The sequence below is a fragment of the Ailuropoda melanoleuca genome, chromosome 19 (genome assembly GCF_002007445.2).
Source record: "Ailuropoda melanoleuca isolate Jingjing chromosome 19, ASM200744v2, whole genome shotgun sequence".
In the NCBI taxonomy this organism is placed as follows: domain Eukaryota; kingdom Metazoa; phylum Chordata; class Mammalia; order Carnivora; family Ursidae; genus Ailuropoda; species Ailuropoda melanoleuca.
In genome coordinates, this window is record NC_048236.1 from 10,390,301 (window position 1) to 10,405,882 (window position 15,582).

Consider the following 15,582-nt stretch of genomic DNA (forward strand, 5'->3'; position numbering starts at 1 on the left):
ACTAATTCTTATAAAAATCCTCTCACTCCGCACGTTGGAGCTCCTGCTCCCGGAGGACTGCCCCTGTCCTGCACGGGCTCTCAAAGAGGCTGGCAAGGGTTTGCAGTAGCTTACTTTAGTTTTGCAGAAGAGTCCTTGCAGCACGTTTCTGAGCTATTAAACCAGAGAGGCCCCCCAGTCACGAGTCACAGCAAAATGCCGACAGGTACCAGTGGTAACCCAAACGAGGAGAGCAGTCGAGGTCTCGCAAAAAATCACATCTTCCAGCACAGAGGTCGGCTGCCTCACACAGGTAATGTCTCCACTTCCTCAGGACGCCTCCCGCTGATTTTCTTTAAACAAGCGCCCTCTTAGTCTATCGTTCACCTTTCTACTTAGGGAGGGACAAGTTTAAGAAATAGCCACTTTCCTATAAAGACAACGTGGTATATACACACAACGGAATACTACTCAGCCATCAAAAAGAAGGAAATCTTGCCATTTGCAATGACACGGATGGAGCTAGAGGGTATTAAGCTAAATGAAATAAGTCAGTCAGAGAAAGACAAATCAGATGATTTCACTCCTTTGTGGAGTTTAAGAAAGAAAACCGATGAACACATGGTGGGAGGAGAGGAAAACAAGCCATAAGAGAGTTAATGAGAACAAACTGAGGGCTAATGGAGGGAGGTGTGTGGGGGGATGGGCATTTAGGAGGGCACTTGTGACAAGCAGTGAGTGTTGTACATAAGTGCTGAATCACTGATTTTTACTCCAGAAACCATTATTGCACTGTACGTTCACTAAATTTTAAAATTAAAAAAAAAAGTTCTCCATACAAGGAAAAAAAAAATATCCACTTTCCTTTCCGCTTTACTAAGAGACAGTTAAAACTGGAATACACAGTAATTGACAGGTAGTCTCGATGTCAGGGACCCTAGAGGGGAGTGTGGCTGTGGGAAGCAGCACAGCGTATGTGCCCCTGGGGGTGATGAAGGAGTGGGGAAGGTGCTCCTCAGAGATTGTGGCCATGGGAGGGGTGCAGCCCAGTATGGCCAGATTCCTGGTATTTCAGAAGCGAAGAGAAAAATCTTTACATGAAATCATCAGGTTTAAAAATATTGGGGACTAATTCAAAATTTAAAAAAAACACTTTATGGGCCAACACCAGACTGGCCAAAGAAAATAGATCAGCAGGCCAACTCTGACCACGGGCCACCAATATGTAACTTCCAGCCTACATGACCCCTGACACCCTTCCTCCTACGCACCCCCACGGAGTATGTCCATATGCCCTCCTGTGGGAATCAGTCTAGCTTCGGAAGAAAGCACCTCCGATCTTCAACTGCAGACGCATCATTCATCTCCCACGAGACACGGCATTTGCTCGGCTTATCTCTGATCACGGTTTAAAAAGAGCTAGAATCATCAATACGCGCCTTGGCTGTTTTGACCACCTTTGTCAGCAGCTGTCCCTGGACGGGAGTAAGGTTTTTAGGGACATCCTGTTTTGCTTCCTATGACTAAGAGATACACTCCTGTTTCCTTTGGTGTCACCTGTAAGCAGCTTCTCCTGTATGCCTTACGTGTTCCCATCTCGTCCGGGCACTCCCGCGTGGTCTTGCACGCCCTCCTGTGCCCTGAGCTGCTTGGTGGCCATCCGTAACCATCCCATCCACCTTTCTCTGGGCATCTGCCAACCAGACTTGTGCCTTTGTGCAGAAAGCTGGCTGTTCAGAGAGCTTCGCTGCACAATCTGGCTGTCTCTGAGTTCCCAGTGCCTTTCCCAATGTCTGCATATCCACACTGACAAAATTCACTTTCTGTGGGTTTCTATGCTTATGACCAACTCTGTTTCCACGTTATTTTGAGTTCTAAAAGAAAAACTTAGGGGCACCTGGGTGGCTCAGTCGGTTAAGTGTCTGCCTTCTGTTAAGGTCATGATCCCAGGGGTCTGGGATTGAGTCCTGCAGCAGGCTCCCTGATCAGCAGGGAATCTGCTTCTCTGTCTCCCTCTGCCCCTCGCCCCACTCGCAATCACTCTCTCCGTTGCACTCTCCCTCAAATAAAATCTTTTTAAAAAATAAAGCTNAGGTCATGATCCCAGGGGTCTGGGATTGAGTCCTGCAGCAGGCTCCCTGATCAGCAGGGAATCTGCTTCTCTTGTCTCCCTCTGCCCCTCGCCCCACTCGCGCTCACTCTCTCCGTTGCACTCTCCCTCAAATAAAATCTTTTTAAAAAATAAAGCTTTAAAAAAAAGGGGGGGGGAACTTAGATATGAGGGGGGAAAAAACCAAACCACCACAATCAAAATCAAGAGGCAAATCAGCACGTGGGGGAAGATATTCATAATTCAGATCATCAATGAAGGTCTAATCTTGTTAGTACGTAAAGAGCTCCCAGCACCTGAGGATGAAAAGATCAANGCTGTCTCTATCTCTGTCGAATAAATAAATAAAATCTTTAAAAAAAAAATAAAAAAATAAAAAAAATAAAAAATAAAGCTTTAAAAAAAAGGGGGGGGGAACTTAGATATGAGGGGGGAAAAAACCAAACCACCACAATCAAAATCAAGAGGCAAATCAGCACGTGGGGGAAGATATTCATAATTCAGATCATCAATGAAGGTCTAATCTTGTTAGTACGTAAAGAGCTCCCAGCACCTGAGGATGAAAAGATCAAAACTGCAACAGAAAAATGGGCAAAGGCTGTGAACAATTCACAAAGAGAGATGGCCCTTATGCACTTAAAAAGATGCTCAACCCTACCCAGAAGAGAAACGCAAATTAAAACTGCAGCGAGCTCCCCATTTCATACCTATCAAGATTGGCAAAAATCCAACACCTGACAATCGACTCGGGCTCTTCCACACACCGCTAAGGAGAATGCAAAATGGACCCCCTCTCTGGAAGGGCAATTCGGTAATTTCTATCGAGATTACAAGTGCATCAACCCTTTGATGTGGCAACTCCACTTCCGGGAATCTATCTTGGAGTAACATCTGCCATGTTCAAAATGACACGTGTACAAGGTTATGTGCCGCAGCGCTGTGTTTGACAATAAACTGATGGCAGCAATCCAGGTGGTTTTCATGTCCTGGGGCCTGGTTCTGTAGATCATCGTTCCAGGGCCCTGGGGCTACTCGAGGTGCGGCGGAGGACCAGCAGCGCCAGCATCAGCTGTGAGCTGGGAAAGGAATGCCGGTGCAGATCTACCCCAGGCCTGTTGGGCCAGAAACTCCGAGACGGCCCTGGACTTCGCACTTAGTGACTTCTCCAGGTGATTCGGATGCGCACTGAATTTAAGAAGTGCCCACATAAACGGTGGAGCTGTTTTTAAAAATGAGAGATCAAGAACAGGGGAAACTCATCAGGAGATTCAGAAAGCGGAATAATGGTCACTTTGGGAGGGGGTACTGGCTAGGAGGAAGCTGGGAGCGCTGCATCCCGACCTAGGGGATGGCGGCATGGGTGTGCACCTGTGCACAAGGTCACCATGCTGGACCCTTCCAGAACGTGTGTGCTTCACGGCACATGCTGTACCTCAGTACGGTTTGTGAAGACGACACCAAAGCTCTCTACATGTCGCCAGGGAAAGAGATCCAGGATAGATTACTTAGTGGGGGGGAAAAGCCAGGTACAGAACACACAGGATTCTACCAGTTACAGGAGAAAGGAGAAAAGAAACATGCGGATTTGTGTGTGCGTAAAGAAATACTGGAAGGTAAGAGGAGAAATCCAGGAAACACAGGGAACAGCAGGGATTATCCACAGGGGATGGGGGTGTCCAAGGAAAAGTTCCAGGTGGGGGGGCAACACTTTCACTCTGACATTTTGGACAGGTGAGTGTAGTTTCTATTCAAAAAATAAGCTTTAAGTAAATAAATGCTCAAATTCTTCCACTTTGTACATTTTAGATTAAGAAGTGGTGTGTCCCCCACCTCTTTGCTTTATTTGTTTATTTATTTATTGAACCACAGGGACCCAGACCAGACACACAGACCTCAAGCTCATTTCTGGAGTGGCCACTCGCCCGTCATGTGACACAGGGTCGCTCTGCCTATACTCACCCCCGTGGACAAGGAGGGTCACGCCATCTACCTGATACCATCAAAGGTGTAAGGATGAAATGGGTAACGGACTTATAAACTGTAAAGTGCTAGACAAACAGATGGGATCATTATGACCGCTCGCACCAGAATCAGAAGGTAAAGGAACATACCCTCACCACGCACCCGACACAAAGGCACTCCCAGGACAGTGCTCATTTAGGGTAAAGATTACGAGCAACAGCCATAAGCCACTGAGCGCATGCTCTGTGCCAGGCACTGGAGTAAACACAGCTTCTAAGTGGCATTGTTCACCTCTCACAGGAATCCTGAGTATTATTCCCATTCTACAGACCCAGCAGCTGAGGTTCGAGGCCAGCAGCTAGTTAGGGGTGGGCCAAGCCCCCCACCGTGCTGCCAGTGACAGGGGCCAAGGCCTCCTGGCTTTCTGACTCCCCTTCAAAGGGCACAGACGATGCATCTGTTAAACCCAGAAGGCCCGCCTTCTCTCCAAGGTGCTAGGAGAGGACTGGTGTGGGGCACAGAGCCTCGAAGGGCGGCATTCGGACCTCCACTCCTGCTCTATCTGGCCAGGCTGCCCAGCCACGCCCTCGCTGGCCTCCCGACCCGGAAGACACGGCCAGCAGGGTGTGACCTACAAGCACCACCGAGGTTCTCACACGCGCTCCGCTGTTAGGAGTGGACTGTGGTCCCCCAGCCCCCCCGGAAATGGTGAAGTTGAAGTCCTAGCCTCTACCACCTCAGAATTGGGCCTCACTGGGACACAGGGTCTTTACAGAGGTCAAGGAACAACGAGATTATTAGCATGGGCCCTAATCCAATGTGACTGGTGTCCTTACAAAAAGGGGAAGCCGCACACGTGCAAGCAGGCAAGATGGCCATCTATACACCAAGGAGAGAGGACTGGAACACAGCCTTCAAATGAACCAACCTGCCAACACCCTGATTTTGGAATGTCTAGGCTCCAGAGCTGAGAGACAGTAAATTTCTGTGATTTATGCCACTTGGTCTGTGGTATTTTGTCACGGCAGGCCCAGCAAAAATACGTGCTCTTATATAATCCTCCGTCACACACACCAACCACCCTCCCTCCCTGCAGTTAATTAAAGATCTAGCTAAGGGATCGTCAAGGTGACCATCTTAACCCCATTTTACACGACTCGGGATAGATTTTCGCCAACTTTCTAGTAAAATAGACAAGAAAAGGATACTTGCATGATGCCAAAAGATGTAACAAAAGTGAGAAAAGCAGTAAGGAGAATCTGGAACCAAAGGGCCTCACTCTGGAATTGTTTTCTGGACGCACCATTCCTTTTTACAAGGCTGCAAACCCCCCGCCCCAGGGCCTTCAGGGAAGAAATACAGCAACAACACCTGGGTGCCGAGCACACACTCAGCCCCCACTGCTGTTTGCAAACGTGAGGCTCCCAAAAGCCCACATGGGCAGACAGCAAGCGGACAACGCCTACGGGGGGACCAGGAGCTTTAAAATAGTACGTGAATAAATAAATAAATACGTACGTAAGTAAAATTCATTGAGAGCCATAAAGGAAAAATAACTCCTCAAGGATCACGTACAAAATGAGAAAAATCTAGAATCACAAAACTTTTTTTTCCCTCCTTGGATAAAAACAATGTCAACAAGTCCATTGTTAAATTAGGAATGAAAATTATTTCAGTAAGAATAAGAAAACAATTATCCAAGCTAGATAGAAGACAAGATTGGATCAGGAAAGACGGGAACGTGAAGAAGTAAAAACATGGGGTGTGGTCTGGATCAGAGGATTGTGGGAGGGAAGGGAAAGAGCAAGAAAATTCGCCAGGAGAAGAGACAAGAGAACGGGAGAGCGAGCAGGTCAAAGACGCCACTGCCAGGCTTCTGGCTGGTGAACCCTTAGCCACAGGCACTCAGGGGTTCCACTTAAACCTCTAGAAATGCACACTGAAGGGGACAAATCCTCTGGGCTGTAACAAGGAAGCAGAGTAAATCAGATCCAGGCTGGAAGGGGTCACTGGAGGTGCTGAGGTGTTCACCTTGTGAAAATTCACAGAGCTGACCACTTATGGTTTGTCCCCTTTTCTACACAATTGTTATAACAGGTGCCCTGGTCTGAATGTGTGCCCCCCAAAATTCCCATGTTGGAGTCCTAACGCTCTACTGCCCTACCACCAACGTAAGGTGTTACAGGCAGGGGCCTTTGGGAGGTGCTTAGGTCGTGAGGTGATGGATGGGCTGGGGCCTTATAAGGGAACCCACAGTGCTCCCTGGCCTCTCCCCCGCCAGGACACAAGACGTTTGTGCGTGGAAGAGGGCCCTCACCTGACCGTGCTGGCACCCTCACCTCAGACTTCCAGCCTCCAGACCGGTGAGAAAGAAGTGTCTGCTGTTTATAAGCCACCCAGTCTGTATTCTGTTTGAGCCGACCAAACAGAGGAAGGCAGTAGGTTTAATAAGTTTCAGTTTACTGGGGGGGGTAGGGGGGGCAAGATCCAAGTCCAGGACTGGCTATAAGTCCTGGGTCTGAGGCACCCCACTCTTTTTCAGATGGTTGACCAATGAGGCCAGGGACACTGAGGAATGTGGTTTCTTTTCTTATTCACACAGGACTCTAGGGCCAAAGGGAATATCTTGGGGGCTGTTTGGACCAAGGGGATAAGACAAAGCCAGGTCTTTGCCTCCCTGGTGGGTCCCCCCTCTTCCCGCTGCCCCCACTTAGCAAACCCAGCCTTCCCATGGCTTGCCCGAGGCCCTGGTGCTGCATGGGATAGGAGCAGCCCAGCTTGAGATGGATCCCTTGGAAGGTCTCTCTGTGTCTCCGCTCCCTCAGCGGAAAAGGATGGGGCCAGGCTAGGTGAGCCTCGAATGCCCTCCAGCTGGGTAGGCCACAGGTCGCGGAGCTTACTCTGTAATCAAGCAAGGCTCCGTCTCCAGAGCCATTGCTGCCCACCTGTCTCTTCCCTTTTGTCCCCCACAAGCTTATCTGACAAAGGGGCTCAGTCTGATATGTGATGCCAGTCTTTCAAGTACGTGATACGAGCAGGAGACAAGACGAATTCCTGCCAGGTAGCACAGGGAACAAAAACACCTTCTGAGCCCTGGACAAAGGCGTTCAGCTGAATGAGGCCTGGAAGCCATCTGTCTGCGGTGGTTTTATGAGGCAGTGTGTCTCGTCCTACCAGGGGCCATGAGAACAATGGCCAAGCCCCGGCGGGGGAGGCCCCTGGCCTCTGCATCCCTAGCTGCAAAACGCCGCACAGCAGCTGTGGGCCACAAAGCCACCGCCGAGCACGAGAGCCAGGATGTGTGCTTGTCACCTTTGAGGACTACAAAACATACCCTTCTCCCAAAGAGGTCCCTCAGCCTTAGTGATCGAGGGGTGCAGCAACAGGTGGGCTCAGGAATGTACAGCTACAGTGACCCCCACCCACACGGCCCTACAAACGTGGCCATGACCTCTTGGGGAGCTAAGGTCCAGCTCAAAACCAAACCCACCCCGTGGTACTCCTCACCTCCCCCCACCCCTCAGACCAAAGACTTCTAGAAGAACCAAAATTGGGAGAAAACAGAAAAATTCAAGCGAGTGAGAGGATCCAGCGGCTCTCTGTCTTACCTTTGAGGTCGGAAGCACAGGGTTATTTGAAAGCCTGCCTGGTGCTTTTTATGCAGGGCACTGAGAACAGCACTTCTCAGTCTTCACAGGATCACCTGTGCATCTCCTTAAACAGCAGGATCTGGGGGCGCCTGCGCGGCTCGGTTAAGTGGCTGACTCTTAGTTTCCACTCAGGTCGTGATCTCAGGGGGCTGGGATTGAGCCCCTCACCAGGCTGCATGCTCAGCTGGGTGTATGCTTGAGAGTCTCTCTCAGCCTCTGCCACTCCCCCTGCTCGAGCACACACAGCTCTCTCTCTCTCAAATAAATAAATCTTAAAAAAAAAAAAAAAAGGCAAGATCTCACACAGTAGTTGTGTGGTGGGGCCTGAGAGCCTGCATGTGTAATAAGTTCCCAAGGAATGCAAATGGTGCAGGTCTGAGGACAATTTGAGGGGCAAGCCCTTAAGATGACTCTCAGGGGCTGAGAGGAAACACATGGGGCTGAGACCATGACCACAGCTCTCAATTTTGCAGATGAAGGATGGAGACAACAAATGTTAAACAGTCCACCCAAGACAACTGAGCAAATTAGCGGCACAACCCAAAACAACCTTGTAAATGCTAAGCCCAATTCGGGTCACCTATTCTAGATCAGATGAAAGCCAGCAGGCCTTGAGTCATTCAGCAAATTAGTGGCACAACCCAGAACAACCTTGTTAGTGCTCAACCTTGTAAAAACCCATCTGGAGTCACCTGCTCCGGATGAGACAGAAGACTGTGTACAGAATCTTTTTCTGAGCTTTTACGTTCTCTGTATTTCTGGCACTGACACTTGGTGGTATTTTAATCAGAAAGACGATTCCGTGTCTAATGGTTACACCAGAAACTGGACATTTTATTCCTCGCCAGAGCTGGGCCGGGTTTATGGTTGCCAGATAAAATACAAGACGGCTGGGGCTCCTGGATGGCTCCATTAAGTGCCCAACTCTTGGTCTTGGCTCAGGTCTTGATCTCAGGGTTGTGAGTTCAAGCCCTGCCCAGAGTGGAGCCTACTTTAAAAAAAAAAAAAAAGCCAGTTAAATTTCAGATAGAAAAAGAGTAATTTTCTAGTATGGTTATGTCCCATGTATAATCTGGGATATATTCATACTAAAAAGGAAAAAAGAAAATACTGCTTAACTGAAATTCAAGTTTAACTGGTGGTCCTGGATTTCCGTTTGCTGCGTCTGACAACCCAAACAGGGTAGCAAAATGGGAATAAGGACAGTAGGAATTGGTAACAAGGAACACCTCCTGCCTCATGGCTGTTGACTTTAAACAAAAACACAAGGATGTCAGCAGGGCAGGCATTCCATCAGGCTGTGGACAACTGATTACTATAACAATAATGCTCCTCTCCCTGAATGGGGCTTAATCTCCTTAGCCAGCTCGTTATAATAGGACAAAATCATACATTTATGGCTAGTGGTATGAGTTGGATTACATCCCCGCAAATTCATACGTTGAAGTCCTAACCCCTGCTATTTCGGAACGTGACCTTATTTAGAAACAGAATCGTAGCAGATGCCACGAGTGAAGATGAGGTCACGGTGGAGTAGTGTGGGCCCCCCATCTAACGTGACTGATGTCCTTCTAAGGGGAAACGTGGACGCAGAGACTGACATGCACGCAGAGCAAATGCCGTATGAAGATGGGCGTTCTGCGGCCACAAGCCAAGGGCCCAGAAGCCAGGACCGAGGGCTGGAACAGACCCGCCCCAGAGCCCACAGAGGGAGCATGGCCCTCCCAACGCCTTGATCCTGGACTTCTTGCCTCCAGAACCGTGAGACAATGAATCTCTGCTGTTAAGCCACTCAGTTTCTGGCACTTTTATGACCTGAGCCTATACACAGATGCAGGGAGCTGGGAGGAGGCAAGAGAGGAGGACAGAGGCGAGAAACTCACCAACATTACCATTAGCTGTTGTCTGCAGAATGTGAAAACCTCAGCTGAGGAAATAAAGGGGATTCAGAAACGGTAGACGGCTTTGTATGAACACAGCCACTGCTCCACTAAAATTCAAATTTAAATGTCGAATTGAGGGGCCCCTGGGTGGCTCAGATGGTTGAGCGTCTGCCTTCGGCTCAGGTCATGATCCCAGGGTCCTGGGATCGAGCCCCGGTGGGGCTCCCTGCTCAGTGGGGAGTCTGCTTCTCCCTCTTCCTGCCGCTCCCCTGCTCCTTGCTCTCTATCTCAAATAAATAAATAAAATCTTTAAAATAAATGAATGCCGAATTGAAAAATAAACAAATGTTGAACTGAGCAAGTTACACACAATTTAAAGAAACCTTAGAATTCAGAATTTACCCAGGTTATACAAAAAGGATACGTTCCCAAGCATTCTCAGCCTTAAAGAGATTTGGGAGGAGGGTTCTAAAAATCACAACCTTGGGGCGCCTGGGTGGCACAGCGGTTAAGCGTCTGCCTTTGGCTCAGGGCGTGATCCCGGCGTTATGGGATCGAGCCCCACATCAGGCTCCTCTGCTATGAGCCTGCTTCTTCCTCTCCCACTCCCCCTGCTTGTGTTCCCTCTCTCGCTGGCTGTCTCTGTCTCTGTCGAATAAATAAATAAAATCTTTAAAAAAATAAAAAATAAAAATCGCAACCTCAACAGACCTGTGACTGCGAACTGCTGTTTTCCCATGAGACGCCTACTTTCCTCCCATACTTACAAACCCAACGTGACCACAGCAGGCTGGTGGTAATGAGGCCCAACACAAAATTAAGCGGGCTCCTCTGACTCCCTTGCCTCTCTTGAGTATTTGCTTGTCATATTTCAAATAGCCCCAAATGGCAAGATTTAAACAAGAGATAGGCTGTTTAACAATACGGTACCCTTTCTTTCTAAAGTAACTGAAACCTCCTCATTTCAGTACGGATTATAATGTACCTTCACCTTTACCCACGCCTTGTTCTGGCCTGGGGGAGGGTGCCAGGAGCAGAATTCAATAGCTCCACCCTAGAAAAATGCCAAACCTAGCAGGCTCCAGTCACACTGGCCTTCCTTCAGACACCAGCATGTGCCAAGATATTTGTTTCTCACTTGAGGCCTTCACACATGCTAATCCCTGTGCCTGGGATCTTCTTTCTTCTGCTTGGACTCTCTCCCTCTTCCCCCAACACAACTTGTCACACATATGCGGCTCCAATGTCAGCCTCTCAGCAACATCTTCTGTCCTTTTTCATTTTTCCTTATCACACATAAGTTTATCTGTTCCTTTCACCACCCCAACAACAACCGTAATTTTTTCTTGTTTACTTGTTTATTATCAATCCCTCCCTAATAAATGGTGAGCTCTAGGAGTCAGAAATCAGACATGTTTTGTGCACAAAAACTAGACACACAGATCAATAAAATATAAGAGAGAGCCCAGAAATAATCCTACACTTACATGGTCAATTAATCTACGACAAAGGAGGCAAGAATACACAATGGGGGAAACAAAGTCTCTTCAATAAATGGTGTCGGGAAAACTGGACAGTGACATGCAAAAGAATGAAACTGGACCACATCACACACAGAAATAAAGTCAAAATGGATTAAAGACCTAAATGTGGGACGTGAAACCATAAAAATCTGAGAAGAGAACACAGGCAGTAATTTCTCTGACATGGGCTGTAGCAACATCTTCCTAGATATGTCTCCTAAGGCAAGGGAAACAAAAGCAATATGTCTCCCAAGGCAAGGGAAACAAAAGCAAAAGCAAACTATTGGGACTACATCAAAATAAAAAGCTTCTGCACACCAAAGGAAACAACAAAACAAAAAGGCAACCTACAGAATGGGAAAAGATACTTGCAAATGATCTACCTGGTAAGGGGCTAATATCTAAAATATGTAAAGAACTACAACTCCATGCCAAAAAACCAAATAATCTAGTTGAAAATGGGTAGAGAACCTGAACAGACTATTTCCAAAGACATACAGAGGGCCAACAGACACGTGGAAAGTAGCTCAACATCACCAATCACCAGGGAAATGCAAATCAAAACAATGAGAGAATACCTCACACTTGTCAGAATGGCTAGAATCAGACACAAAACTAACAGGTGTTGGTGAGGATGTGGAGAAAAGGGAACCCATGCGCACTGGTGGTGGAAATGTAAAGTGGTCCAACCACTGCAGAAAACAGCATGGCGGTTCCTCAAAAAATTAAAAATAGGAATACCATATGATCCAATAATTCTACTACTGGATACGTACCCAGAGAAAGTGAAAACACTCATTCAAAAAGATATGTGTATCCCTGTTGTTTACAGCATTATTTATAGTAGCCAAGACATGGAAGCAACCAAAGTGCTCATCCATGAATAAAGAAGATGTGGGGTGTGTGTGTGTGTGTGTGTGTGTGTGTGTGTGTGTATACAGAATACACAGAACAGAATACTAGCCATAAAAAAAGATGACATCCTGCCATTTACGACAACAAGGACGGACCTAGAAGGTACTACGTTAAGTGAAATAAGTCAGAGAGAGACAAATACCATATGATTTCACTTATATGTGGAATCTAAAAAACAAAGCAAATGAATAAACAAAAAGCAGAATCAAGGGCACCTGGGTGGCTCAGTCAGTTAAGCGTCCAACTCTTGATTTCAGCGCAGGTCACGTCAGGCTCCATGCTCAGCTAGGAGTCTGCTCGAGGATTCTGTCTCTTCCTCTCCCTCTGCCCCTTCCCCTCCTGCCTCTCCTCCCCCATGCTCTCTCAAATAAAAAAGTAACTCTCTAAAACAAAACAAAAAAATAGATGAGAGTGTGATATGATCAATAGTGGCACACCTCCAAATCCCGGTGGGAGGTCTTTACGCTCACAGGTTCCAGGTTCAGCCCTGGAGCCAGAAGTCTACCTTTTCATTCCAGCGGGAGATGGATTCTTTTAGGATATCACTTGTCTGCTAATTTCTCTGGGAGAGTTTCAAACTCAAAAATCAACCTCTGCTCATGATCCGGCTTTGCAAACACAGGCACATCTCACTTTATTGCACTTCGCAGACACTGAATTTTTTACAAATTGAAGGCTTAATGGCAACCCTCTGTCAAGCAAGTGTATCGGTGCCATTTTCCCAACAGCATTTGCTCACTTGCCTGTGTGTCCCATTTTGGTAACTCTTAAAATATTTCAAAGGTTTTCGTTATTATGTTTGTTGCAGTCATCTGTGATCAGAGATTACAACTGAAAGCTCAGATGATGGTTAGCATTTGTTAGCAATAAACTACTTTTTACTTAAGGTGCGTACTCTGCTTTTTAGACATAATGCTATTGCCCACTTAACAGGCTACAGTGGAGTGTAGACATAGCTTTTATATGCACTAGGAAACCAAAAAATTCATCTGACTTGCTTTACTGCACTATTCATTTTATGATGGTGGTCGGGAACCAAACCCAAGTATCTCCGAGGCCCTTTCTATAATAAAAGCATGCCCTGGTCACACGCACATCAGCTGCTGTAGTCCCCAGGACAATACTTGCTCATGCTAAATTTATAATGCAGTGTTGGGTTATGATCTGGCGTCCCATATAAATGGACTTCAGGGAGAAATGCAATGGAAATACCAACACAACATTCGATAGCTGGATCTCTTTATAAATTAATAAATTGGCATCCTGACACTAAAAAAAGAAAAACCTTGTCTATTTTAAATTTGCAAAGAAAAACTTAAAAACTTAGGACTTATGGATCATAAGAATGAGATGACAGAGGGTATTTTGGCAATGCATATATAAAACCTTTAAAATGTACATAGTATTTGACCCAGAAATCCCAGTAGTAGGAATGTATCCTGAGAAAATAATCATAAATGCATGTTAAAAATTTAGTCCCAAGAATGTTTATGGTAGCACTGTTTACAACAGAAGCTGGAAACTTAAATATCCAATAATATGGGACTGAATAGATAATTTGTGGTAATCCCTATTAAGAAATAGTCTGCAGCTTTTCAAAATACCTTACTGACCAGAATAATAATTAATGGCATGGAAAGAAGGCTCATCATATACTCGAAGCAAAAACAGTGGGTTATGAATCAATACTCATGAACTGTAGTGGTTAGCTGGGTGGTGGTGTCACGTGTGATTTTTATCTTCCTATGTTTATCTGCATTTTATAAATGTCCTCTGAGAGTCATGTATCACACAAATAAATTTTGAAAAAATGTTTATGTACAAATATAAATTTTAACCAGTCACAAAAAGACAAATACTGTATGAGTCCACCTATACAAGCGACCTACAGTAGTCAAATCAGAGAGGCAGGAAGCAGCACGGTAGTTGCCAGGGGCTGGAGGGCGGAGGTGGGAGGGGGGGGAGTTACTGTTCCATGAGTCCAGAGTTTCAGTGTTGCAAGATGAAGAGGGTTCTGGAGATGAGCGGTGGTGATGGTTGCACAACAGTGTGAACGTGCTTAATGCCCCCAAACTGTACACTTAAAAAGGGCTAAGATAGTAAATTGTGTGTTATGTGTATTTTTTCACAATTTTCTTAAAAAACAGGAGAAAAAAGGAGCGCCTGGGTGGCTCAGTCAGTTAGGCGTCTGACTCTTGATTTCGCTCAGGTCACGATCCCAGGGACCTGGGACTGAGCTCCACGTTGTTGGGCTCCACGTTCAGTAGGGAGTCTGTGTGAGGATTCTCTCTTTCTCCCTCTGCCCCTCCCCCTGCTCGTACTCCAGTGCTCCCTCTCTTGCTCTCTCCCTCTCTCAAATAAATAAATCTTAAAAAACTAAACAAAACAGAAAAAAGCTAAACAATTTAAATTAGTAAATCGTAAGGACCACTGGATCCAGAGGTGTCTTAGTTAGAAGGATTGTCAGGAGAGAGGAGCAGCTCGTGTAACACTGTGTGTCGACTTGACTTCCGTTTTAATAAAAGAACCGAGGGGCAGAAGCAGAGAAGGCAGAATGTAACTTCGGGCCACGTGGCCCCCGAATGTGAGAACCCACGGTGCCCGCCAGGGCTGGAGTGCGCCTTGTTTCCTGACCACCTGCACTGGCTGTGGGGGGTCCTGTCTCTCCTTTCCTGAGCATGGAGTTCTCTTCCTCTCTCGATAGCCTCCCTCAGCTTGACTCTCATGAAAGAACTGACTGGGCTGCCCCTGAAGCCCAGTTTCCCCCGAGTCTGGCTCCAGGGACTACATCCTCTGTAGGCCATGGGGTAAGGGATTTGCCCCCTGAATCCTTCAGCTAGTCCCTGGGACAGTCAGGCAAAGAGACCCGCCCCTGGAAGTCAAGATGATTCACCTCTGTACCAATGCTAGATTCAGCAAACAGAAATTCCTCCTTTACTCATCAAGAGGACGTCCAGCGCTTTGCTACTGGAAGAGGGGTGCGGTGCCTGGCTCCTGATGGTGGGCCCCGAGGACCCCGAGAGGGCAGAGCCGTGGGCCGAGGGCTGTGTGTGGCCCACAGCTGTCTCTTAGCGGTGCTAGGAGGTGGGAGGCCGAGCTTCAACAGCTAACAAGATCGTGCATGCACCCAGGAAAAGTAAGTTTCCCGAGGCCTTCAGAGTTAACGGGGCCAGGGCAAGACAGACTCGTGCTTTTCTTACCTGCTGCAGGCACGCTAACGTTATACTGAGGTAAAATAAACAGGAAGGCAGTCTTGGCGGTGACCTGTAAAATAAAGGGAAAACGTTCCAATTTAGCTTCTTGGTCCCATCAAAAGAAACAAGCGGATGCTGCTACCAGCCCCCAGGGCCCTTCCCTTTGGCATCTCAGACCCACAGACCTGTCCTATTACAAAAGGGTAGAACCTTGGGAGGCGTTAGCACTGTCTGTCTGTCTGTCTGTGTTTCCCCGTGTTTCTTGAATGTCATGCCTCCCGATACCTGCACTAAAAACAAGCAAAAAAATACTAGGCGCTGGGTGGTATCTAGACTCGTACTCGCTGCAGATGAAACCAAACAAGC

At 47.2% G+C, this 15,582-nt stretch overlaps 1 protein-coding gene across 1 annotated transcript in view; it reads right to left on the bottom strand.

Moving 5' to 3' along the window:
* TRAM2 (translocation associated membrane protein 2) overlaps nucleotides 1-15,582 on the bottom strand; it is an 82,535-nt gene that overhangs the window by 24,627 nt on the left and 42,326 nt on the right. Inside the window, exon 2 of the mRNA XM_034648266.1 lies at nucleotides 15,223-15,286. Within this exon, the coding sequence (XP_034504157.1) occupies nucleotides 15,223-15,286 (64 nt within the window). The remainder of the gene's footprint in view (nucleotides 1-15,222; nucleotides 15,287-15,582) is intronic.